The following is a 22559-nucleotide window of genomic DNA, read 5'->3' as shown; positions in this document are numbered from 1 at the left end:
CACACACACACACACACACACACACACACACACACACACACACTTTCTTTCCAATAGTACATAACAACCACTTCTATTGTGGTGGTGTGGGGGCAAAAGGCAATGTCTTATTGGAATCACTGGATCCAGCAATATTCAAGTAATAAATTTTATGGAACTTGGCCACACATCTCAGAGCCCTTTATGATAACATGCAAGCCAACCCATCTGATTGAGTTAATAATTAGTTTAAATATATTACAAATCTGTATTGCACACAAATCCATTCCTGGTACATGATGATACAATTTGCTGATAATGTTTTGCAACTCCAATTATTTACTACTCTAATTTTCTTTTACTACCCTAATTAAAAATAATCAAAAAAAAAAACTCATTTAATGGGAACCGGGCATGCTGGCTCATACCTGTAACTCCACAACTCAGGGGACTGAGGGAGAAGGACTACCAGGGGTATGAAGTTAGCTTGAGGTACAGAGTGACTCCTAAGTCAGCTGGAGGTAAAGAAGAAACTCTCACAAAAACAAGCAAGCAAGCAACGTGTCAGGATTCTTAAATAAGGCCTACATATGCAAACTGGATCTAAACACGAAGTAGATTCAAATACAAAGGAAGCCTTCTCTTAGGAATCAGAAGGCTCTGGAAAAGACTCATGAGAGGTTCCATCACATCTCAGTGACTTCTGCTATTTTGAGGCTCCTGGTATGTTACAAAATAAATAAATGTCAAAACAAAACCCCACAAATGCTTAAATACAACACCAAAATATAACCATGCAAAAGAGAAGCCCCCCTGAAATGAAGTGGCAGATATTTTTAAAGAGGTGAAGACCAGAGCCCCAATCTAAGATGCATAGTGTATACTATTTCCTACTGAGATAAATGAGATTAAAATTCTCCAACCCAGCCAGGGCACAAAACCATCTACAAGCTCATTGGGAGATAACAGAAATATGCAACCTGGAGGCAACTGATTTTTCAAGGCTGTTTCAAAGGTCCTATATCCTGGTTAAGACTCTGAAGTATTCTTAGAGAGCTGGTGTATGGATGGGACGACTCAGAACTAATAACAGGAAAGTATAAATACCTGATACAAAACATCACCAGGTACTGATTCATGATATATTTGCTGATCTTCCCTGTGTCAAATACAAAAGATTGTAATTATGCAACAACAAGACTATCTCAGTACAAAATGCAATAGAGTTGAAAATCAGCTAGTGATTCATGTGTTGTGGATTATAAGAAAAGGAACCAGAGTGGATGGAGGGACTGTGATAGTAGCACACTGTTTCTTATCATGACTTGTAAATCATGCTCCTCTTCCCACTGAGGTAGTTCAAAGACCCCTGGTGAACGCCTGAGAGAACAGATGGTCTAACTGTGTATACACTATGGTTTCCTATAACACATGCTTACAATAAAGCTCCGCTTACAAATTAGGCACAGTAAGAGATTTTTAAAGTTAATAATAATAAAATAGAATGCTTAGCACACTATAACATGTTCTTTTAAAATTTGTGATTTTTTTTTTTACAATCTGGAATTTTCCACTTCATATATTTAGACCAAGATTGACCAAGGTATAACTGAAACATCAGAAAGCAATACCACAGTTAAGAGGGGAGGCTACAGGAATAGCCCACCAATCCCAGCTCAGAAGGTAACTCTGAAGGCACCAGGTATTTGAAATGTATAGCCAGGACTGACAGCCACTGGGACACTGGAGCAAGGACCGGGGAGAAAAAGGGCTAAGTAAGAAGACATCCAGTCACCAGGATATGAATGACATCAAGGAGGCAGAGCAAGTATGCTCTGGATCAAGCCTAGCAGAAAACTGACAAGAGCAGGAATCCAGATCAAGGTCCTATTATTTGTGGCTCACAACAAAGAAAAATAAACTGCTCTCTGGGTTAAAAAAAAAAAAGATATCCCTATGATGGGAGCTTTCACAAACAAAATCCAGTGTTCTTCACACTAGACTGTGTGAGAATGCCACCCCTTTATATTACATGTCTGGATTTAAACATTCTAAGCAAGGACCTACTGAGCGCATCCTAAAGACCACCCTCCTCACACAGAGAAAAATCCCTGGACCACTTCTAGCAGCAACTGCGAGACAGCTGAGAGCTCATTTACAATGCTAATCTCTGAGCACATCTCAGATCTACTAAATCAGAATCGAATATCCCAGCATAACTGAAATTCACTAGAATGGGAGAAATAGCACTTACAGGATAGGGTGTGCCATACCTCCCAGCTCAACTGCTTGAACCCTCAACATCATCTTCTACTGCACCTTTGGTCATTCAGGATCCCTGGGCTTCTCCAAATTCATCTAAACTACTGGTCTGGCCCATGACCTTCGTTTCAGGTATGTATAAGACATATGCCTTCCCCTCACCTTGTTTAGATCTTTCTTTACTAACCATCTATGGTGGTTTGAATGAAAATGCTCCCATAGGCTCATAGGAAGTGGCATTATTTTAAAGGAATAGGACTTTGTGGCCTTGTTGGAGTAGGTGTGGCTTTATTAGAGGCCGTGTATCACTGGGGGTAGGCTCTGAGGTTTCAAATGCTCAAACCAGGCTCAGTATCACTCTCTTCCTACTGCATGCCAATCTGGTTGTAAAAATCCTGCCTTGCCTATTTATCACCATGCTTCCCACCATGATGATAACAGATGAAATCTCTGAAACAGTAAGCCAGCCCCAATTAAATACTTTCCTTTATAAGAGTTGCCATAGTCATGGTGTCTTTTCTCCATGAAGATTTCCTTAGTCAACCATTTGCAATTGAAAGTTTTCCCACATACTCCCCTTTCCTTGCCTTTGATTTACTTTTTCCCTTCCCTGATTAGTTGAACACACCGCCCCAAAAGATATAGGAATTGTGATTTTTAAGCCAAGGAGCTGTGACCAATTCATTTATTCTGAAGCAAGAAGAAAAACTGCCACCTTTGAGTATAAAAGTTCCCAAGCACAGTGCTTGTGTACTCTGCTTGGGATGGCCTGAAGCACAGTGTGGATATTCTAAAACATTTTCAAGGAATGTAAGACAGAATGATAGCAAAGGGAAAACCTCACAGTGAAATCAACGTATGCTGGCAAGAGATGACCTCCACACTCTAGGGGCTAGAGTGACCAAAGAAACCTTTCAGGGTTCAATGCTGCCTTTACTTTTTTTCAATTTTTGCTTGAACAAAATAAAATTTTGCCTATTTTCATGAAAGAGTATGGGGATACACATATCCACATGCAGTATGTCAACTTACTTAAAAACAAAACAAAAAAGTTAAGCTGAGCAGTATTTAGATTGCCTAAGACTACAAGCCACGTGACCTCTGGAGTGTTTTCCAAATTCTGAAGCACTTATGTTCTCCCCCACCCCACTTTAAGTTACTGCAGTTTTCAGCAGATTGGGAGTCGGCAAACCAAATCCCTGCACATCGCTTCAGCTCTGTCTTGCCAAAGAAGAAAAATCTGCTGCTTTGGACTCCATTCAACAGTTGGAGACTCCGACCACAGCATTTTACATCTCAGATGTTCCCTACTGTGTCTACATCACATAAATCAGGGAATGCAAGATCCCACATGCAGTGAAGCCAGTTCTCCAAGCAAGAGAGCATAGTACCCCCTGCAAAGGAACCACAACCTGAAGTGGATTCTGCAGCAGTGGGTGTCACAAGTCTCCATGCAGTAAGGCCTCTGGGAAGTAAGCAAGCAAGACTGTCCTGCCCTCTATTCCATAATCTTTCTTTTGAGCCCAAGTGTCATTATGTTTCAGAGTGGCCTTGAATTCCCAGGCTCTAATGACCCTCTGGCCTCAGCCTTCCAAGTAGATGACACTACAAGGACAACGTTTTTTAAATTAATAAAATTTTTATTTGATAGGGGAAAAGAAAAGATAACCTGCAACGCATTAAATGTTTGCCTTCCCAAAAGGGAAAGGAAAGCCCTGAACTACTGAACAGCTGAACAGGTTTGCCAGTCACTGACAGCTACATCTGAACTCACACTCCAAATCTCAGTGTAGTAAAATGGTGGAAAAGCAATTTAGAACAACTAAGCCCCAGGGTCTCCCAGGCTCCTTTCAGGAAGTCCAAATCTCCTCTAAACAAGGGAACCACGTGACCTCATATGTGCAAAGACCTACTCATCTGTTTCCTGGTTTTTTGTTGTTGTTGTTGTTTGGGAAGCACGTAGTTATTAATGTAGATCACTTAGGACTTGCTCTAAAATTGCAGGGTTCTTATACCAATCCTTTTTTGTCCTTCCATGACACAGCTTACATTGTGTACAAGACTAAGAAGAAAACTATCAAGATTGGAATTTGTATTCATCAGGATGAACCAGGTTCCACTGCAACAACAAATGACTCAAGAAATGAAGCAATTGAAACCACGAAGTTTATCTCTAGCTTATGCCCACTGTGCACTTTCTCCTCGTGAGACCCCCCCCCACCCCGTCAAGAACCCAGACTAATGAAGCATCCACTGCCTGGAGGTTTGCCAGACACCCAGGCAGATAACCATCACCAGGAGTCACCCACTGACTGTTAATGAAGGGACAGGTGTCACTTCTGTTCACATTTCATTTGCCAACTGAAGTCACCTGTGCACATGTAACTCTAGAAATCAATAAATTCTCACACCATGGGCAGCAAAGCTTTGGTGGTCTTTATGACTCTCTGAGTTATCATCTCACCATTTCAGAATACACTTCTGAGGCCATTTTAACTTCTGAGTGCCTCTCTAGGTGTCATAGGGCATTTGAAGATGGACCAGACAGAAACCCTGGCTACAAAGAAATCACTGGCCAGACCAGACCTCAGGAGGATGAGGCAAAAGGATCACAAGTTCAAGATCTTCCATGGCTACAAAGTGAGTTCAAGGCCAGCCTGAGCTGCTTAGTGAAACCCTGTCTCAAAAATTTAAAAAAATACAAAAAAGGCTGGTATAGCTCAGTGATAGTATGTTCTCCTAGATGGACAAGGCCTTGGATTCATTACTCAGTACCACTGTGCACAAACACACACACATGCACTCACACGTGTGTGCGCATGCGCGCGCACACACGGAAGGAAGGAGAAAAATGACCAATAGAAAGAAAGAAATGCATGCATGATAAAAGCATGCAAACTTTGATAAAAGTTTAAATGAAGGAGGTGGAGGTTTTAGCCTGAGATAATTTTATCCATGGAAGTGGCCCTTGCAAACAGGTAGAATCTGAGCCTGACAGTGTTGAGACACTGAAAATGGATGTGGCGGTCCATGTGCAAAGAAGGAAAAATACAGTGAATGGCATTCTGAACATTGAATGGACAGTAGAGGAGGAAGGCATCAACTCTGACTGGGAAAGGAGGAGACAGTGGGTCAGGGTAAGGTTTACAAAAGTCTGAACAAAGAGTGAAAGAGTCTTTGCACTGAGATCCATCACATCAGAGGAAGAAATCGCTCTAGTCTTACATCACACATCCCATGAGAAAACTCATTCCTATCTCTCTTTCATGGAACCAGGAAAGTCACTCGCCTCTCCTTCTATCTGCCTGAGACCGAAGGGCTAGTCATTCAAGGCCTTGGATCTGACGCCCCGGATAGGTCAAATGGGGAGACCCATCTCAGTTGAGAGACTGGCATCTGGCCATGTCACTCAACCAAGAGAATGTTCTTTCTGTAACTAAAGGGAGTTAACTCCCAATGAATGTTTGTTCTATTTGTCCTGAGTTTGTTTCCTATCTCCCAGGATATTTCAGAAGCCGCTCCTTATGGTCTAAGCTGCAGGGCTAATTTATGTCTGTTTGCTCTGGAATCCAATCCTCCCTCTCATGCAGACGGAACTTCAGATTTTTGGTCCTTCAAAATGACCAACCCTGGCTGGCCCTGCCCTGTGTCTATGGCCATCATACGATCTCACTGCTTATCTTTCAGTGAGCTTCAGGGACCTTAGAATATGCTGGATCTGCTTATTTTTGCCATTCCACTGTTTCTGCACAAACAGTGGTCTGCCTGTGACCTCAAACTGTTTTCTTACTACTGCCCCGTTCTTTCCTGGGAAGGCCCTGTGCTGGTTTGCACTGTCCCAGCAGACACAAGGCTTCCACTGCCATTTTCAGGACAAGTATCACAGCTAGCAGGCTCTTAGGGCTCACTGAGGTACATGGAGAAGCAAGCCTGTTCCAGGATGAAATGGGATTTGGCTCTCAGGACTTGGATACTTTCATACTAAGTACTTTGTCGCACAAATAATGCTCCCAAGAGTCAAAATCAGAAAGAATGACCCTGAGGACAATGCCAAGGTAGAAAACAGTAAGAGATAAGTGTTGGGCTATTTCCCAGGGAGCCTAGGTTTTAAAGTCTCATATCACTGCTTTTTACTCCACCCTTTATCAAACATTTTATGCCCTGACCAGCTTTCTTCATGGGCTGGGTTACAGATATTTTTATAAATTTTTTCTGGTGTTCAGATTTACTTCACACAAATAGCCCATGCCTGTAAATGCTTTAGCATTCACCCAATATAATGACTGTTTCTATGGAGTGAGATACCATGCAGCATGCTATAAAGTAGAGTCATAACTGGGTCACCCATGAGAGGGAAACCAAGGAATTAAAACTCAACTGTTTGCCAGTTGTTGGTGGTGCACACCTTTAATCCCAGCACTTGGGAGGCAGAGGCAGATCTCTGTGAGTTCGAGGCCAGCCTAGTCTACATGTAGAGTGAGTTCCAGGACAGCCTCCAAAACAATACAGAGAAGCCCTGTCTCAAAAGAACCAAAATAAATAAATAAATAAATAAATAAATAAATAAATAAGTAACTCTTCTAAATCCCCGAAGAGAAGCATAGTAGTTGAAAAGCTCACAGTAATTTTGCCTACATATTATTTTCAGCTATACTTCTAGGGGAGATAAAGAAGTCATTTTGAGATGACACAGAATTTCCAGGAGCAATGGTCAGGGGAGCATTCTGAGCATAAAGACAGGTACAGAAGCAGGAGAGTGCGGCGTTCATCCAGGGAGCAATGATCAGTCTGGTCTTCCGTACAAGGCAGAGTAGGAAGGGCAAATGGCACACATATTTCAAGACAAGTGGAGGAAATCATTAAAAGCCCAACACACTTGTCCTGACAGACCAGATACCCCAGCCACTGGTAATATCAGGGCGAAGAAGAATTAACAGCCATTTCAAGATCCAGCACAGATTCGTCTTTAGCCTTGGTCCACTTACACCAGCTGGCCTCCTCCCTGGGGTTTTCCATGTTCGAGCTCCTCTGCATGGACCCCACCTCACTGCAGGCAGCCTTGTGGATAGCTCCCTCCTAACATTCTGTACATTTTTTGAAAGGATAGTAATTACTTTATAACAAAAAACATGCAATTCATAAAACCAGGCATTGTGGTGAACACACACCCTTAGTCCCAGTTACTCACGGAGCTGAGGAAAAAGTCATTTGTACCCAACTATTTGTTGAAAATACAACAACTCCTTTACTCTGCTCCCCACCAAAGGGAGATATTGATGCTATATGTCCCATTGATAAGGTAAACATCTGGTCCTTAATTCTTCATTTTCCCCTCCATGAACCTCTCCCTCCAGCTGTCCCAAAGATGGTCACTTTTTAAATCTACTAATGCATTTTTGCTTTCTAACAGCACTTCCAGGTTATTTTACTTATGTCACTATGGTTTATAGTTTGCCACCTCCCAATCAAATATAAACTTAACCTGAACAAGCAAAGGTAACAGGGTTGTACCTACCAGAATGCCTGACAAATAGGTACTGATTAATTGTCCTCACAACCTTATAGATATATGCTACCTATCACAGAATTCATTCATGCAAGTATACTGTCCTTGTTGGGTTTGTAGTTGTTTGTTTATTGTTGTTTGTCAACTTAGACACACCTGGGAAGAAGGAATCCTAACTGAGAAAAACGCCTTCATCAGATTGCCCTGTAGGGCAAGCCTGTAGGGCATTTTCTTGGTTAATGATTGATGCAGAAGTGCCCTGCTGACTATGGCCAGTGTGGCCACTCAGCAGTGATCCCGAGCTGTACAAGAAAGTGGGGTAATCAAACCATCAGAAGCAGGCCAGTAAGCAGAGTTCCTCAGTTCTTGCCTCCAGGTTCCTCCTCTGACTTCCCTCGGTAGTAGAATGTGACCTGAGAGCTGTATTAAACTCTTTCCTCCCCACATTGCTTTTGACCACAGCAATAGATACCCTAACTAAGACATATACTATCCAGTGGCTTTATTCAGAAATATTGAAAAAGGAAATGCCGCTGTACATTGTGTCAAATGACTGCAAATCCCAGCAGTGGGAGGTAGAGTCAGGAGGATTGGAGTTCAGGATCATCCTTGTGCTACATAGTGTTTGGGGGCAGTCTGGAATATGTCACCCTCTCTCAGAAAACAGAAAGAGGACACGGCAATCAATTAGAAGGCATTTTGATTACCATTGCTTATCAACTTTTCCCTTCTGCTTCAACGGATTTTGTAAATGTGAATTTTGCAGAAACAGAATTCATGATTGTCTTGTTTGGCATAGCATTCAAGGTTCCTGTAGCAAATCCTAAGTAATCTACAACTTTTTCTTAGAAAGCATTGAAATTGACGGTTGTTGCCACTCCCATGTCCAACTCAAGCTCGAGCTCGCGCGCACACACACACACACACACACACACACACACACACACACACGAGAGAGAGAGAGAGAGAGAGAGAGAGAGAGAGAGAGAGAGAGAGAGAGAGTTTAGTGCAGCTAGACTAGTCCCAGTGATGAGGGATAAAAGATAGAAATTGGTTGGGTAGTTTAGATTAAGAAGGCACCAAAAAGTACAAAGCCTTTGAGAATGGCCATGTAGCTCTGCTAATTTCATCCAATTTTCTTAGTCCTTACTCACAAAAGCATAACTTTTTCTTCTTTCCCATCTTTCTTTCAGATACCGGCCAACACCAAAGCACCAAAGCTTTCTCTAGCCCTCCAGGCTTTCTTACTTCCTCTGAAGCTCCTCTTCCACTACAGAGGTGCTTGCTGCCACATGGTGGCTTGCTGACCCCCACTGCTGAACATGCCAGCCTAACTCAAAAGGCAGGAATGCTTCCTCCCTTCTTCCTCTACAGATTCCAAACCCAATCCCTCTCAGAACACACTCTACAACTGCCACGGTTTACAGCTTGCCTGCCTTGCTGTTCTTTCCCAAACACTAATAAAAACTGTTTCCCCTGAGTCCATTTTTAAATTCTTTTTATTAACGAGACTAAACCCAAAGAGGGGACCTTAATTTCCTCAGTAATGCATGGTGCCCAAACCTTCCAGTAACACCAGCATAAGCAATCAGTACCATTCTAATTTTGCAGTTATAGATATTTGCCTGCTCTGGGATTATCTCCCCACCCCTGCACTAGTGTGCATGACCAAGCTTTATTTTGGTTGAGAAGCTTCAATTAGAGAAAACAAGAGACAAGCCTGGGAACATCAATATGGAGAGAATGCTATATTTTCACAGCTGTACCAGTGTCTCAGTATAGAAAAATACCATTTCTTTTATGTATGAATATTATTACAAAAAAGTCAGCCCCACCATTTTTTCCTTAGAGAGCTTTGAAACTGTTGTTTGTCACCACCCTCATCTCTAACACACACACATACACACACACACACACACACACACACACACACACACACACACGAGAGAGAGAGAGAGAGAGAGAGAGAGAGAGAGAGAGAGAGAGAGAGACTGGAACACTGGAAAACCATCAAGGAAAGGCTTGCTTTTAATAAATCCGAGTTTCAATACTGGCATGGTATCCAAAGTATAATTTTCCCAATAGAGAATTAACCACTCAGATAATGCACAGAAAATTACACTAGGAACTTAATGCTTCCTTTGTAATTCTAACTCTAAATTAACATACAGATTAACATACAAATGCAAACAAGATTAACCTATAGAATAGAGTAATCCTAGAATGTTATGTATTCCAGATCTTTTTGGACTCTCAAGAGTGATGATTAGATGTTCACATCATTGTGTGATATTCCTCTCTCACACCTTGTTTTGATGTCAGCATATTACCCATCTGACATGAAAAAAAGTGGTGAATACTCTATAAATAAATTTAAAATCCATATCTTACAGGCAGTAAACTCAGAACAAGAATACATAAAGCAAGCAACATGTTGAGTATTCTGCTTCTCTGTGCTACATGAAATATGTATATACAGGTCAGGCTATGTGACATTTGAATAAATTATAATTACCTAACATAATTCAGAGATAGAAAGCGGATGATATGACTACCTATGCTGAAGTAAATTATATATGATATAGTACATACCATTTAAAAATCATCCTTTAAGGCAGGTGTGGTAGGATACACCTAACCTGTCATCCCAACACTTGGGAGGCAGACACAGGAGGATCACTGTGAGTTTGAGGTCAGCCTGGACTCCACAAAGAAAAGCAGGCAATCTTGGACTCCACTGTGAGTCCTTGTCTGTAAAACGTTATATAGTTATTGCCTCCAAACTGAATTAGTCCTTTCTGAAGAGAAGAGCACAACTCATAAGATTCATGACACTAATGAAACCCACAAGGCTCAGGAAATTCCTAAGAGTTACAAGATTCACAAAACCCTTTCCCAAGTAGTCAGCACTCAAAGACAAGAGTATTTAGTGGGCTTGTCTGCATGTTGTACCAGGAGCTTCAGGGATGCAGTTTTCTTGAGTAGTCACCCATGCTAGGATGGGCTTTTTGGTGATGCAACTGCCCTTGAGTCATCCACACTCCTGTAAACAACCCCTCACTCACATTCCTATAATTAACTCTTGTAAACTCACTCATTCAATAAAACAGATTGATATAAAAATAGTTTCTTTGGTTTGTCATGTGTGCCCTACCTAAGGTGAAGAGACATTTGTTCATGTCTCCCCAGGAAGCGTCATAACACTGAAAGAAAAAAAGAAATCAACTTTAAGTATTATTTCTGCTTTTACAATCTCTGTGTACACTGTTTCTTCTATATTGAATGCTCAACACAATCCTCAGTTTTTAACTCAAATAAGAAAAAACACATTGGGAGTTGAAAGCAATCACCTGGGTGTCTGCCTTTATCCCTTAAGTTGGTACAGGACCTGCAGTGCAAATAATAGCACATCGTAGTGGAAAGCAGAGATAATGCCTACAGTTATCCAAGGAGAATTGAAATGTGAGGCAAACTTCACATTTACCAGCCCAGTGGGTGCACCAACACAAATCACTTCAACCCCTGTCTTACCCACACTGATAACCCTTTCCAGCAACTCAGCCTCAATTTATTGACTCCTTTCAACCTACCAGCTCTCTCTCTCTCTCTCTCTCTCTCTCTCTCTCTCTCTCTCTCTCTCTCTCTCTCTCTCTCACCCACCCATACCACATCTTGGACCTTATAATCAAACAGAACTGCTAGAGGGAGCAGTTAAAAAAACCCTCAGGGGTAGGGCACGGTGGCTCATGTTTATAATCTCATCACTGGGGAGGCAGAAGCAGGAGGATTACTCCAAGCTCCAGCCAGGATAAATAGAGAACCTGTTTCAAATAAACAACAAAACCCCTCTAGAATGGCTCAACTCATTAGCTTACTGAACTAGCCATCCATTAGTTTTTGAATTTACAGCCCTACACCCACCCTATTCCTTTGTCCCTATCAGTTACCTCTCCATCTACACACTATTCTGTCATTTCAGAACAGTATTCCTGTGTTCAGGAACTACTGCTCCCTAGTTCCTACAGAGTCTTTTTTGCCTTCCCTTTCACCCTTCTACCTCTCTGATATGAAGAACAAAATGATGCAAAGCCAATCAATGCCTCATTTCTTTTACTAGTCTGTCTGGTCAATACCTACAAGCAGCAAAAACCATGTTTCTTTCTTTTTTTGTTTTTTGTTTTTTGTTTTTTTCTTTTTCAAGAAAGGGTTTCTTGGTGTAGCTTTGGAGCCTATCCTGGCACTCGGTTTGGAGACCAGGCTGGCCTCGAACTCACAGAGATCCACCTGCCTCTGCCTCCCAAGAGCTGGGATTAAAGGCGTGCACCACCAACGCCCAGCAAAAAAAACCATGTTTCTATTTGGAAATTCATTTCATGGTGGGCTATGTTTTTTATGAATTTCCTAAAAATATTTCAAACACTGAAGCATCCAGACATCACTTCCACGCAGTCCCCTGCTCTGTAGGTGCTCTTCACCTGTTCAGTGGCTAATGAGATCACTTCCTTTCCATCCCAACATGAACACCTCTGATTCGCCACTCACCTGCCATTCCTGTGAATTCAGAAGCACCACCCTCTCTCTCTCTCTCTCTCTCTCTCTCTCTCTCTCTCTCTCTCTCTCATGCATCCCTCTACCTAAGCTCTTTGTGCCTCCAGTCTAACATATCTACTATGCTTTGGAGTGTTCTGGCTGCTGGCAACATAAATGTGATGAAAATGAAGAACTAAACTGTACTCAAGGAACTCACTGGCGAGTGGAAGGATAAAGGTCTAACTGTATATGTACACACATGTACACACGGGGTCATCGTCATTTCTTTTCTAATCTTGAACATGTTTGAGAGTGAAAGTGCCCATGAAAAGAAATTGGTGGAGTCAAATGAGCTAATGGAGGTTGAAACAACTTTTCAAAGAAGATGAACTGACATTTATTATTGATTAATTATATAACATGTGTTGGGTGCTATTTTAATCCTCACAGCAATACTGTGAGGAAGAATAACGTTATTATCTCCTTTTTACACATGAGGAAACCTAGGCACAGAAAGCTTAGGGTGATTGCCTAGAGTCCTCCAGCTTAGAAGCAATGGCATTAGGGCCTTTGCTCCTGTACCTATGTCCTAACTACAGTATGTTGATGAGAAAAAGGTGGACAGAATATAGGAAAGTCAGTAGAAGCAGAAGTACGGGTAACGGCTATGTGCTTGCTTTGCATGGCCTCGAAACCCAACTCCCCACTAAGAACTCTGGAGACCCCGTTACTATTATTCTCACCCTGCTGGACTCTCCTGATCGCGCACCTCACTGCTGCAGATCTGGGTGGTCACACCTCTCTTTTGGATCCTCCTAGACTGCCCCGTCCTGCTCTGCTTTCCCCTTCATCCACAGCCTTGCTCCTTTGCTGACTAAATGAGGGCATTCCTCTGTTTTTTAGACACAGTCCCCCTGCTCTAGGCATGCATATGTCATCCCTTGGCAATTCATTTTCACAGTGCACTTCCTACAAACTTGCACAGTTCACGTGGAGGTGGATGAGGGGCAAAGTCTACCCGCAGGGATCTTTACTTCTTTCCTGGGCTAAATACTGCCCCACCCGTTGGAGGTTTCACTGCACCTGCCCTCCAACCTAACGCACGTGACCACAATTGTATGTCGAGTCTGGAGGGATACAAGCCAGCTATTCCAAAACCGAGTGAAATGAATGGTAGGTACCACGGATGAGAAGGAAGAGGAAATGGTATGCGTTCAAAAAGAGCAGTGTTCATAGGATGAAACACTTAGGGATGTGAGGCACCACAGGAACACTACAGGAATAATATAGCATTATTTACTGAAAGCTGGCAGCTTAAAGACCAAATTTTAGGTACTCTTGTTAGAAAATAAATAGGCTGAAGAGACGACTCATTGGATAATAGTCTGTATGGCTCTTGCACATAACCCAAGTTCAGTTCCCAGCACCCATGTTGGGCAACTGTCAACCATCTGTAACTTCAGGTCTAGATGAGCTTGGTGGCTCTGCCTTCTGCTGGCACCTGTATTCACGTGCAAACACACCCACACAGGCACACACAGACACAAAAATTTTTCAAGTAAAATAATCTTAATAAACAAATTAAAGAGCTCCGAAGAGATGTGAAAATGACAGATTTGCTAGGCGTTGGTGGCGCACGCCTTTAATCCCAGCACTCGGGAGGCAGAGGCAGGTGGATCTCTGTGAGTTCGAGACCAGCCTGGTCTACAAGAGCTAGTTCCAGGATAGGCTCCACAGGGAAACCCTGTCTCGAAAAACCAAAAAAAAAAAAAAAAAAAAAAAAAAAAAAAAAAAAAGAAGAAGAAGAAAGAAAGAAAGAAAGAAAGAAAGAAAATGACAGATTTACTTGCTTTTCTTTAGTAACCATTATCTGTGTATACATCTACATATGTAGAGAGATACACACTTACTCATATGCCAAAACATGAAGCTGTGTACCTCAAAACATACACTAAACAAAAATCTTTAAAACTGCAGGTTAATCTGCATTTCTCTCCATAAAAATGCTCCCTCCCACAGACTGCCCAAATTGTACAAACGAGTCCACAATCTCCAGGTCCTGAGGCTATAATTACAGCTGCCCTGACATTCTCCCTCTCTCTCAAACTACACTTCCACTTAAATCACCAAAACTTACCACTCATACTTCCATAGGAACTTCCAAATCTTTCCAGTTTCATTATTAATAATAACCTTTATTATTCTCTGCTTCCTCCGGTTCATTATGAATAGTTCCCAGGAATAACTGAGCCATACTAACTGGGCAGGTCTCCACTGCTCCACCAAATGATAGTTGTAAATAAAAATGCCTCGTCCCAGGAAATATCTCACAATCTGGGGAGACTTACATTACATGTTTGCTGGAGCAGCATGCTGTGCATTATTCACTCTTCATAGGATTTCAGTATAACAAATTCTCCCTGGTAATGCTCAACTAGCCTAGACATTCATGGCCTTATATAATCATATCAGTAGTGGGGTCATTCTCTGTCCCACATCTGTTTTCTCTTATGCTAGTAACAGAATTTCATTTTCCTTTAGGGAACTGCCCCTCCCCAAATGTTGGACTGCCTAGCAGAGGTCAACATTTCACTCACTTCAAAGCTAGACATGTGGCCCAAGATGACCCACCCATGAACCACTGTCCCCTTGGACAAATGACTGGCCCAAATGCAGGGGATATGATCCCATTCAATGATCAGAACACACTATATTCCTTCAGGGATGTTAATGCCACTGCTGGACAAAAGAATTACTAAGACTCACATGAGTTTTGATGCTTTGTAGAAAGCATTTGCCCGAGAATGAAGCTCCCATGGGGAAATGAAGAAATCACAGACATTACCATCACCTCTGGCTTCTGGACTAGTCAAGCCCACAATCACTCTTGAAAATAAAAGAACTTGGCTGTACATGTTCAGAGTTCGCAATTCTTCACACGAAGAAGGTACACAAATGCCTAAGAACTGCTTGGGAAGCTGACTGCCTTAGATACACCTCTGTCTGGATTGTGAACACTCCTAGGCTCAAACTCATTAATATTTCTGTAATAAAACAAACCAATGCTGTATCTAAGGAGCTAGCTTAGGTCAGACTAGACTTTGCTGTGAAAAAGGTATAGGCCACATAAATTCAGAAAAAAAAGATTCACCTGCTGTTTTCAGAACTGTGAAGGAAGGCATGCATGTAGATCCATCTCAACTAGTAAGCTCCCTTTGCGTCTTCATCTGCTTGCCAGCTTGAGTGACAGTGGTTGAGTTCTGCACACCTCTACCTAAAATGGTTCCCGCTGAATTCTTTGTAGGCCTCCAATGCTTCCAAGTTTCACTCCTCCACTACTCTTTCATATGCATTCACAGTAGGGTTAAATTAAAAAGCTATTACTTTGAAAACTGAAATAAAAAGCCCTGGAGTCCCTACACTAGAGGTAATTGGTGAATATCAGGCCTGCCCAACCAGGAGACTGGAAGGTTTGGTTGACTGATCAGTTGCCTCAAGTTCAAACTGTGTTCATGGCTCTTAGGCAAAAGCTTAGGTAGCCCTCAGTCACCTCTTAGGGAAATGAGGTACAACACTGGCTCCTCTGCTTTTGGTCCCTCTTTACACCCCGAGGGAAACCACAAAATTTTGGAAAAAGTCACAACTGCTACACTCCACAAGACCCCAGTTACAATAATGTTCATTCACTTTCCTTTGAGCAGCTCTTGCCGCTCTCTAGGGTCCTTACGGAACATAAAATGCTATTGGTGCACTGTTTAGCCAAATATTCATCTTCATCACCAGTACTCCTGATTTTAGCAGCAACCCCCCTAAATGGGCTGAACAGTGGTGCACTATTTTATAACAAGGAGCAGAGGGCCAGGTCAGTTAACAAAAGGAAAGACCCCCACACACACACACACACACACACACACACACACACACACACACACACACACACACTTGTTTTCTTTCTGCTCTCAATTTTCTCCCAGGATTCATTCAATCAACACGTTTATTGATATCAATTGCTCTCCTTGGTATCCTCAGATACAGAGCTGTGCTTCATGGAAACTAATGAGAACACTACACAAGTAATAATTTCACCCTTAACCATGCAATGTTTAGTTTTATAAAACCAAAAATGGATATATATATATATATATATATATATATATATATATATATATATTCTAGCAAGCATGAATGTCCATAGGCAAAGTAAGCTTGTCATCGAACCAACCTGACTGAGCTTAGTGATGTGGTCGCAAGGCAAAACAATACCTGGAGACACTTCAGCCTTGGGAAGAATCCAGGCTTTACTTCACAGAACTTGAACGAATAACACAAATGCCCCTCCCATCCCAAGGGGTGTTTCTGGGTCAGGACTCCCTTTCTCTGGACATTTTCCCAGCGTACTATCCTGCTTCTCTGGCTGACCTTTAATGTTAAAACCCCTGGAAAGAAGCCCATGAAAGATTGTGATAAGGCAAATTCAACAGCTTTAGGGCTCACAAAAAACGGTTTTCAAAAGTTAAACAGAACCCCGAAGGCCTCATATAAGCCATTCTTTGTCTATGAGGTTAACATAACAGAACCGCACATACACTCCATCACTATCAGGTCATGGCCTTTGATGGCTTTTTCTAGTCAAGGTTTCCCTGTTCTGGTTCAGTCTCATCACCAGAAATATGCATAACAGAGCAGCTAGCCAAGGCAGGGCTGAGGTTCTTGGCTGTGAAGAGCCATTCTAGGCAAGGCCAGATGTATCACACAGGCATGAAACTGGGATTAAACATTCCTTTACAAAATGCCTACAGATTTACGAGGGGAATTCCTATCAGGCTAGCCGCATCCCCGGTTTCTATGCTGTCCATGAACACCCAGAACTCACTCCTCAACATTCATCAGCATTTCAAAATCCTGTTATCCACAGGTCAAAACTAATCAGGAAATGAGGCAGCAGCATATTTGAAGGAAGTTCTTCCCACTCAAGAGCTTTTCCTGCTTACCTGGAAAATTATTCTGGGTTTACTTGTACAAATAACATTCAGATTTAACATGTAAATTCAAGTATGATTCAACAGAATACTCTAAGGTAAAATGCTTCGTAATATAATTGTTCTTCAGACATTTTCAGTTTCAGAGAGCATCTAATGTAGCCCAAGTTGGCCTCAAATTCACTATATAGCTGAGGATGACCTTGAACTCCCAATCCATGAGCCACCATGCCCAATTTAAGTTGCACTAGGGACTGAACTCAGCTCTTTGTACAATACTACCAACTAAACTACATCCCTAGTCCTCATTCTTTACATACTGTCTTTCCTTCCTCCCATCTTAAGCAAGCTTAGCCTATATTTAAGGTGCTACAGTAAAGATAAATGAGGGAAGATGGTACCATCCAGGGAAATCAGCTCTCATTGTTGAAGCTCAACATAAAACTGTTTTGAAACTGTCTTAAGTGGTTAGTTGAAATAGAAAATCATCCTCCCTGCGTACAAAACTCACCTGACTTAGCCATGAAAAATTCACTTTCTTGACATCTACATTTTGTATCTTCCAAAAAAAAAAGTTCTCCTTTCACCATATCTAAATAGCATTTAGGTCTCACTTATTTCAATCTTTCTCCTCTGATTTGAATTCAACAAACATTTTATGGCAGGCCTGTGTGTTGAGCAGCACATAGTTAACCACTCTGTTATCTCATGGTTTGTCTTTTTACAGATGGAGGCACGGGGTACCCATTAAGTTAAGTGACTTGCACAGCCTTGCTAGTGGCCTCTGCAGTCTCCACACCCATATGGTCTCTGGGGAAGCCTTGTGTCAAGCAAACCCCAGGATAGCTTCCATTTGGCTTTACTCTTTCAGAGACTTGCTCAAAAGGTGACATGGCTGGTGGTGAGGAGGACTGCTATTGGTAATCTCTGGCTTGGAATCAATGACTATAGACAATTCACAGAAGGATAAATACAGCAACTACACATCACAAACCATCTGTTCACAAGAGATCTTCTCCCTGGATTCAAATAACCAGAAATTAATTCCTCCTATATAGATCTATTCTACCAACAATTAACAATATGGATCTGACCTTATTCCTTTATATTTCAATTCCCTAACAAGTAGACTGTTAATTCAAGACTCAGGGGATACAATTAGTAACAGAAAACAAAGGCCTCTTCTTCTTACCCAAGCAGGCCAACAGCCATGCATACCTCCTACGCTTAGGCATCCCAATAGGAGCTGGTAGTTCTAGATACTCCAGGGACTCCTAGTCAGAGCCCGGTTTGCCAAATCCAGACATCCCACAGCTAACACAGCAAACAAAACTTGATATATGCTGACGTAATAACAACTACTAGCAATGATTATGGCAAGGCATCACTTCAGAATTCTAAACATAAGCCATTCATAAAATGAAAGCATTTTATTAAAACCTAAGAAGAATAATGCTATCTCCATAACCAGAGGCAAGACAATCCTCATTACTGCTCCCTTCTAGAGGTCCTTTTTGCTTGTTTGCATCTCCCATTACTCTGAACATCCTATCTTCCCTGAACAGAAAAGAGACCCCCACTTCACTTCTCTGCAGAAATCTCCAGGCTACAAATCTTACCTTTAAATGTTAACATGCTACATAAAACACTGCATTGATATTCTAAGTAGACAACCAACACTGTAGCTTGACTGTGGTAAAAATTCACTACTTTACTCTCCTAGAACACCGTAGTGTGTGTGTGTTTGTGTGTGTGTGTGTGTGTGTGTGTGTGTGTGTGTGTGTGTGTGTGTACTACCAGGATCATAAATGACTTCAGAAATAATAAACAAGTTCTTGGTCCAATTTGTGACACATGAGATAACACCCCGGACCCACAGAACGTGAAAACATTCCAGAGACATTGGCAAATTATTTACTGCCCTAAGCTGAACCACAGCTGGTTTATTGCTGGAAAGAAAGAATAACAAAAGGATGTCTAAAGTGTTAAAAGGTCAGTGCAGTAAAGGATGAATACAAAATACATTCTGCCTTTACAGTGCTATGATCTTGCACACAGGAACTCAATTTATCCCGCCAAAGCCAAAACCCTGTACTCCTTTGATTCGCACGAGAATGTTTTATACTGTACAATAGCATATCTTTGTGCACTAGGTATTGCATCAATTCAGCGGTCCTCTGTAACCCGGGAGAGCTGTATTTCCACAATGGGGTTGTAAAAACCACAGTAAATAGTACTTCGTGTTATGTATACATAAACTTTCTTAGCATTACTTTTGACATGGAGAGCTGTGGCTCTTGTCTATAAAGACATTTGTAAAAAGTCAGGAGAGGTTATAGGACACTGACTTGTTTGCTTGTTCAATGCAGATAAGATAACCCTGCTCCCCTCTCACTAGAGACTATTGGATTCTGGAATCTAAGCTCTACCCTAAGTCTAGGAGGACAGAAGTGTCTCTGTACCCTTGCAAGTTAAGAAGCCTCCTAGTGTCAACAAGTCCAGGTCCTTCTAAACTACATATCAGTGAGCGGTGACAGGGTATTTGCTTCCAGTCCACTGAGCTACCCAATTAGAATTCAGGGATGTGGGGATTTACTCTGAACTGGGTAGAAGGGTTCTCTAAATGGCAAGATCCACAAAGGGGCCATCCTGGACAAAGTCCTGGGTCCCCATCATGGCTGTGCAGGCGGGCATCAGCCTCCTGCCCCATCTGTTGTATGTCAATTGTGCACCAATGTTGTTTTTGAAATTAAGAATGAAGTATGGTGTTGAGAACTTAGCCACCTAAATGCCCCTGGCATAGAAGATGCTTAATGTTGGCTGAACTGAAAATGTCGCCTGAAAGATTAGAAATGTGTTCTTTATGTCTTTTTGCCTTCCCGTCGGCACTATTGAATGCTCAACTGTAAGCTTTGGTTAAAAAGACCTGAATGGATGTCGTGTTTCTTTCACAGAAGAGGTCAAGAGAACTCCCAAGAGGCAATTTCCTGAAGGTGACAGGCACTCAGGCAACAAAATCTGGCCGGTTGCTCTAACTTCTTTAGGGGATTGAGAGAACAACGGGTGGGGACATAAACCAAGTCCCTTTCCCTGATCTCAGCCCTCCACAGAACTGGCTTCTCTGGAAAACAACCTCTCTCCCTCTGGAGGGTAAAGAGCAAGACCTCCCCCTCCTGCCCTCTGAACCCTCACAGCTGCTCCCCAGCTTATTTCTAGAAACAGGCAAAGGAACTCTTTCCCCTCAGTGGCCAGAGCTGGGTGGGGGCTGCCCCTGACATCCTAGGCACGGAGTTCAAAGGAAATGGTCTCAGAAACCATCTGTGCCCTCTTGCTTCATCACTACCAATGGTCATCTTCCTGTCCCATGTCCTTGAAGCACCATGTGAACACTCCAAAACGCTCCTCCGGCCCAGGTAGGAACCTCAGTTTTACACTCAACCCCAGTCAGAGCCACAGCAGGATTCCCTCCTTGGATCAATCTTAAATGAAGTTGTAAGGTCCTTAGGAGGGGCACTTACAGACCTCTCTCCAGCCTTGTTTCTGGTAGGGACATGGGAAAGAGGACAAAATCTAGGGCGTTTAGGCCAGAATATAAATCGGTAGCGTTGCCAAGGGTCCCATAAAAATGTATTGGCATTTCCCTCAGCAAGGCAAATCGAATGAAAACCAACCAAAGGCATCTCATCAAAGCATTCCTGCCACACGCTGCAACAGGGCACTCCATGTTTCACCCTAATAGAAGATTCCCAAGTTCCCTGAGCAGAACCTGGTCAGTGGCTTTCAAGGTCTCTCGGGTCCCTCCCCACCCAGCTCCGGGGGCCCACATTTGGATCCCAGCCAGGCGAGCCAGCAGCCAGGACCCCTCTAAATCCGTTCTTCCCTCCTGGTGTCCCGCCCCCTTCCTCTCTCCTCCCACCCCAGTTCCAGACTCCCCAGAGCCCTATAGTTCTGTGGCCCAAGAGGTTAATCCAGGCTTTCCCCTCCCAGTTGGGTCCATCGGCTCACTCCTTGGCCTCCCAATGGTCTCTACCTTCCCTGTCACAATTACTGGCAAGGGTGTTTCCTCTAGCTAGTAGCACTCCCGGACTGTCCAAAGGTCCAAGGCGAGTCTGAGCCAGTGCAGGGGCACTCCAGATTTTCCAAAGACCCTACCTGTCCCGCACTGCTTGTAAAAACAAATTAAACAGAGATCCCAGCAACTTCGGGGCATGTGTGTGACTGTGCAAGGAACGCGCGGGCGAGAGCATCGCCCTAGAGTTCGGGCCGCAGCTGCAGAAGTACATCTGGAAAAGGCGGAGGGGTCCAAACAGAGGGGACAAGAAGCCCCCAACAGCTAGTTTCTACGTACAGTGCCTGAGCCACCGGGGGTTTAGTTACCTGTCCTACGTTGATGAATCCGTACTTGCTGGCTATGCGGTCGGCCTCCGCGAAGCCGCCTGCGATCTTCACTGCCCAGTGGTTGGTGTAGACGCGCGTCCGGCACACTGGGAGCAGGCAGCCGGCGAGCAGCGCCAGCACGCACAGCAGGTCCCGCCGTCCCGGGCGGCAGCAGCGACTACCCCAGCCCCAGCCCATGGTCCCGGCGCCTCGCCGCCTTCGCTCTCCCGGTTGCTGGCTCGCGCGCTAAGCGGGGCGCACAACTAACTTCTCCGGCCTGGGCCGGCGGGGCGCGCAACCGGGAGCGGTCGGTAGGAGGCAGAGAGCCCGAGAGCTGAGCGAAGAGGAGCGAAGCAGCGAGCCTCTTGCAGGCTCTTAGACCATCCCTGGGACAGCTGGGACCGGGGCTACAGGCTCTGGGTTGGTGGGGCGGTGGGCGAGCACTCCCGGGCTGGCACAGGAGGCGGTGGAGTGGGACTGGTGCCTCCGCCGAGGGCTCTCCCTGCTCCGCTCCTGCACTCTTCGGCTGCCTCTCGCTCTTCTCGGGGTTCCCGGAGCGCGGCGGAGACGACCGGTCCGAGCGCAGACAACGACCGGGCGCCCCCTCTACTCGCTTGCTCACCCGCTCGCTGCGCTCCCTCCGACTCTGAGCAGCGCGCGGGGACTGTGAGTGGCGACAGCAGCGGCGCCCGCTCCGCATAAATGACTCCCCCGCCCCCCGAGCACCCCTCCTTTCCCACATCTCCCTCCTCCACTCCACCGCCCTCACGAGCCGGGCTCAGCCAGGCGCCATCCAGGTCCTAGCGCCTCCCGGTTCTCCCCGCTTTAACCTCCAGGGTCGGGGAGGGGGGGGGGGGCAGCTAAAGGTAGTCTCCCCAAACCGCTGAGAGGAGAGCACCGCTGGGGTCTTGGTTTCTATCCTTTTC

The 22559-nt window shown here is 43.8% G+C and overlaps 1 protein-coding gene and 1 non-coding gene across 3 annotated transcripts in view; one reads left to right on the top strand and one right to left on the bottom strand.

The window, feature by feature from the left end:
* Nucleotides 1-22334, bottom strand: part of LOC100762283 (proprotein convertase subtilisin/kexin type 5) — a 421198-nt gene extending 398864 nt beyond the window's left edge. For both annotated transcript variants that reach the window (XM_027406556.2, XM_027406555.2), the window contains exon 1: nucleotides 21634-22334. In XM_027406556.2, the coding sequence (XP_027262357.1) occupies nucleotides 21634-21831 (198 nt within the window). In that variant the 5' untranslated portion in view covers nucleotides 21832-22334. The remainder of the gene's footprint in view (nucleotides 1-21633) is intronic.
* Nucleotides 9987-10087, top strand: LOC113831207. Its single transcript, XR_003483601.1, has one exon. It is a non-coding gene; the product is annotated as a small nucleolar RNA U13 (small nucleolar RNA).
* Nucleotides 22335-22559: the final 225 nt, after the last annotated feature.

Source organism: Cricetulus griseus, chromosome 3 (genome assembly GCF_003668045.3).
Source record: "Cricetulus griseus strain 17A/GY chromosome 3, alternate assembly CriGri-PICRH-1.0, whole genome shotgun sequence".
Classification (NCBI taxonomy): domain Eukaryota; kingdom Metazoa; phylum Chordata; class Mammalia; order Rodentia; family Cricetidae; genus Cricetulus; species Cricetulus griseus.
This window is presented reverse-complemented; position numbering and strand designations above follow the sequence as displayed.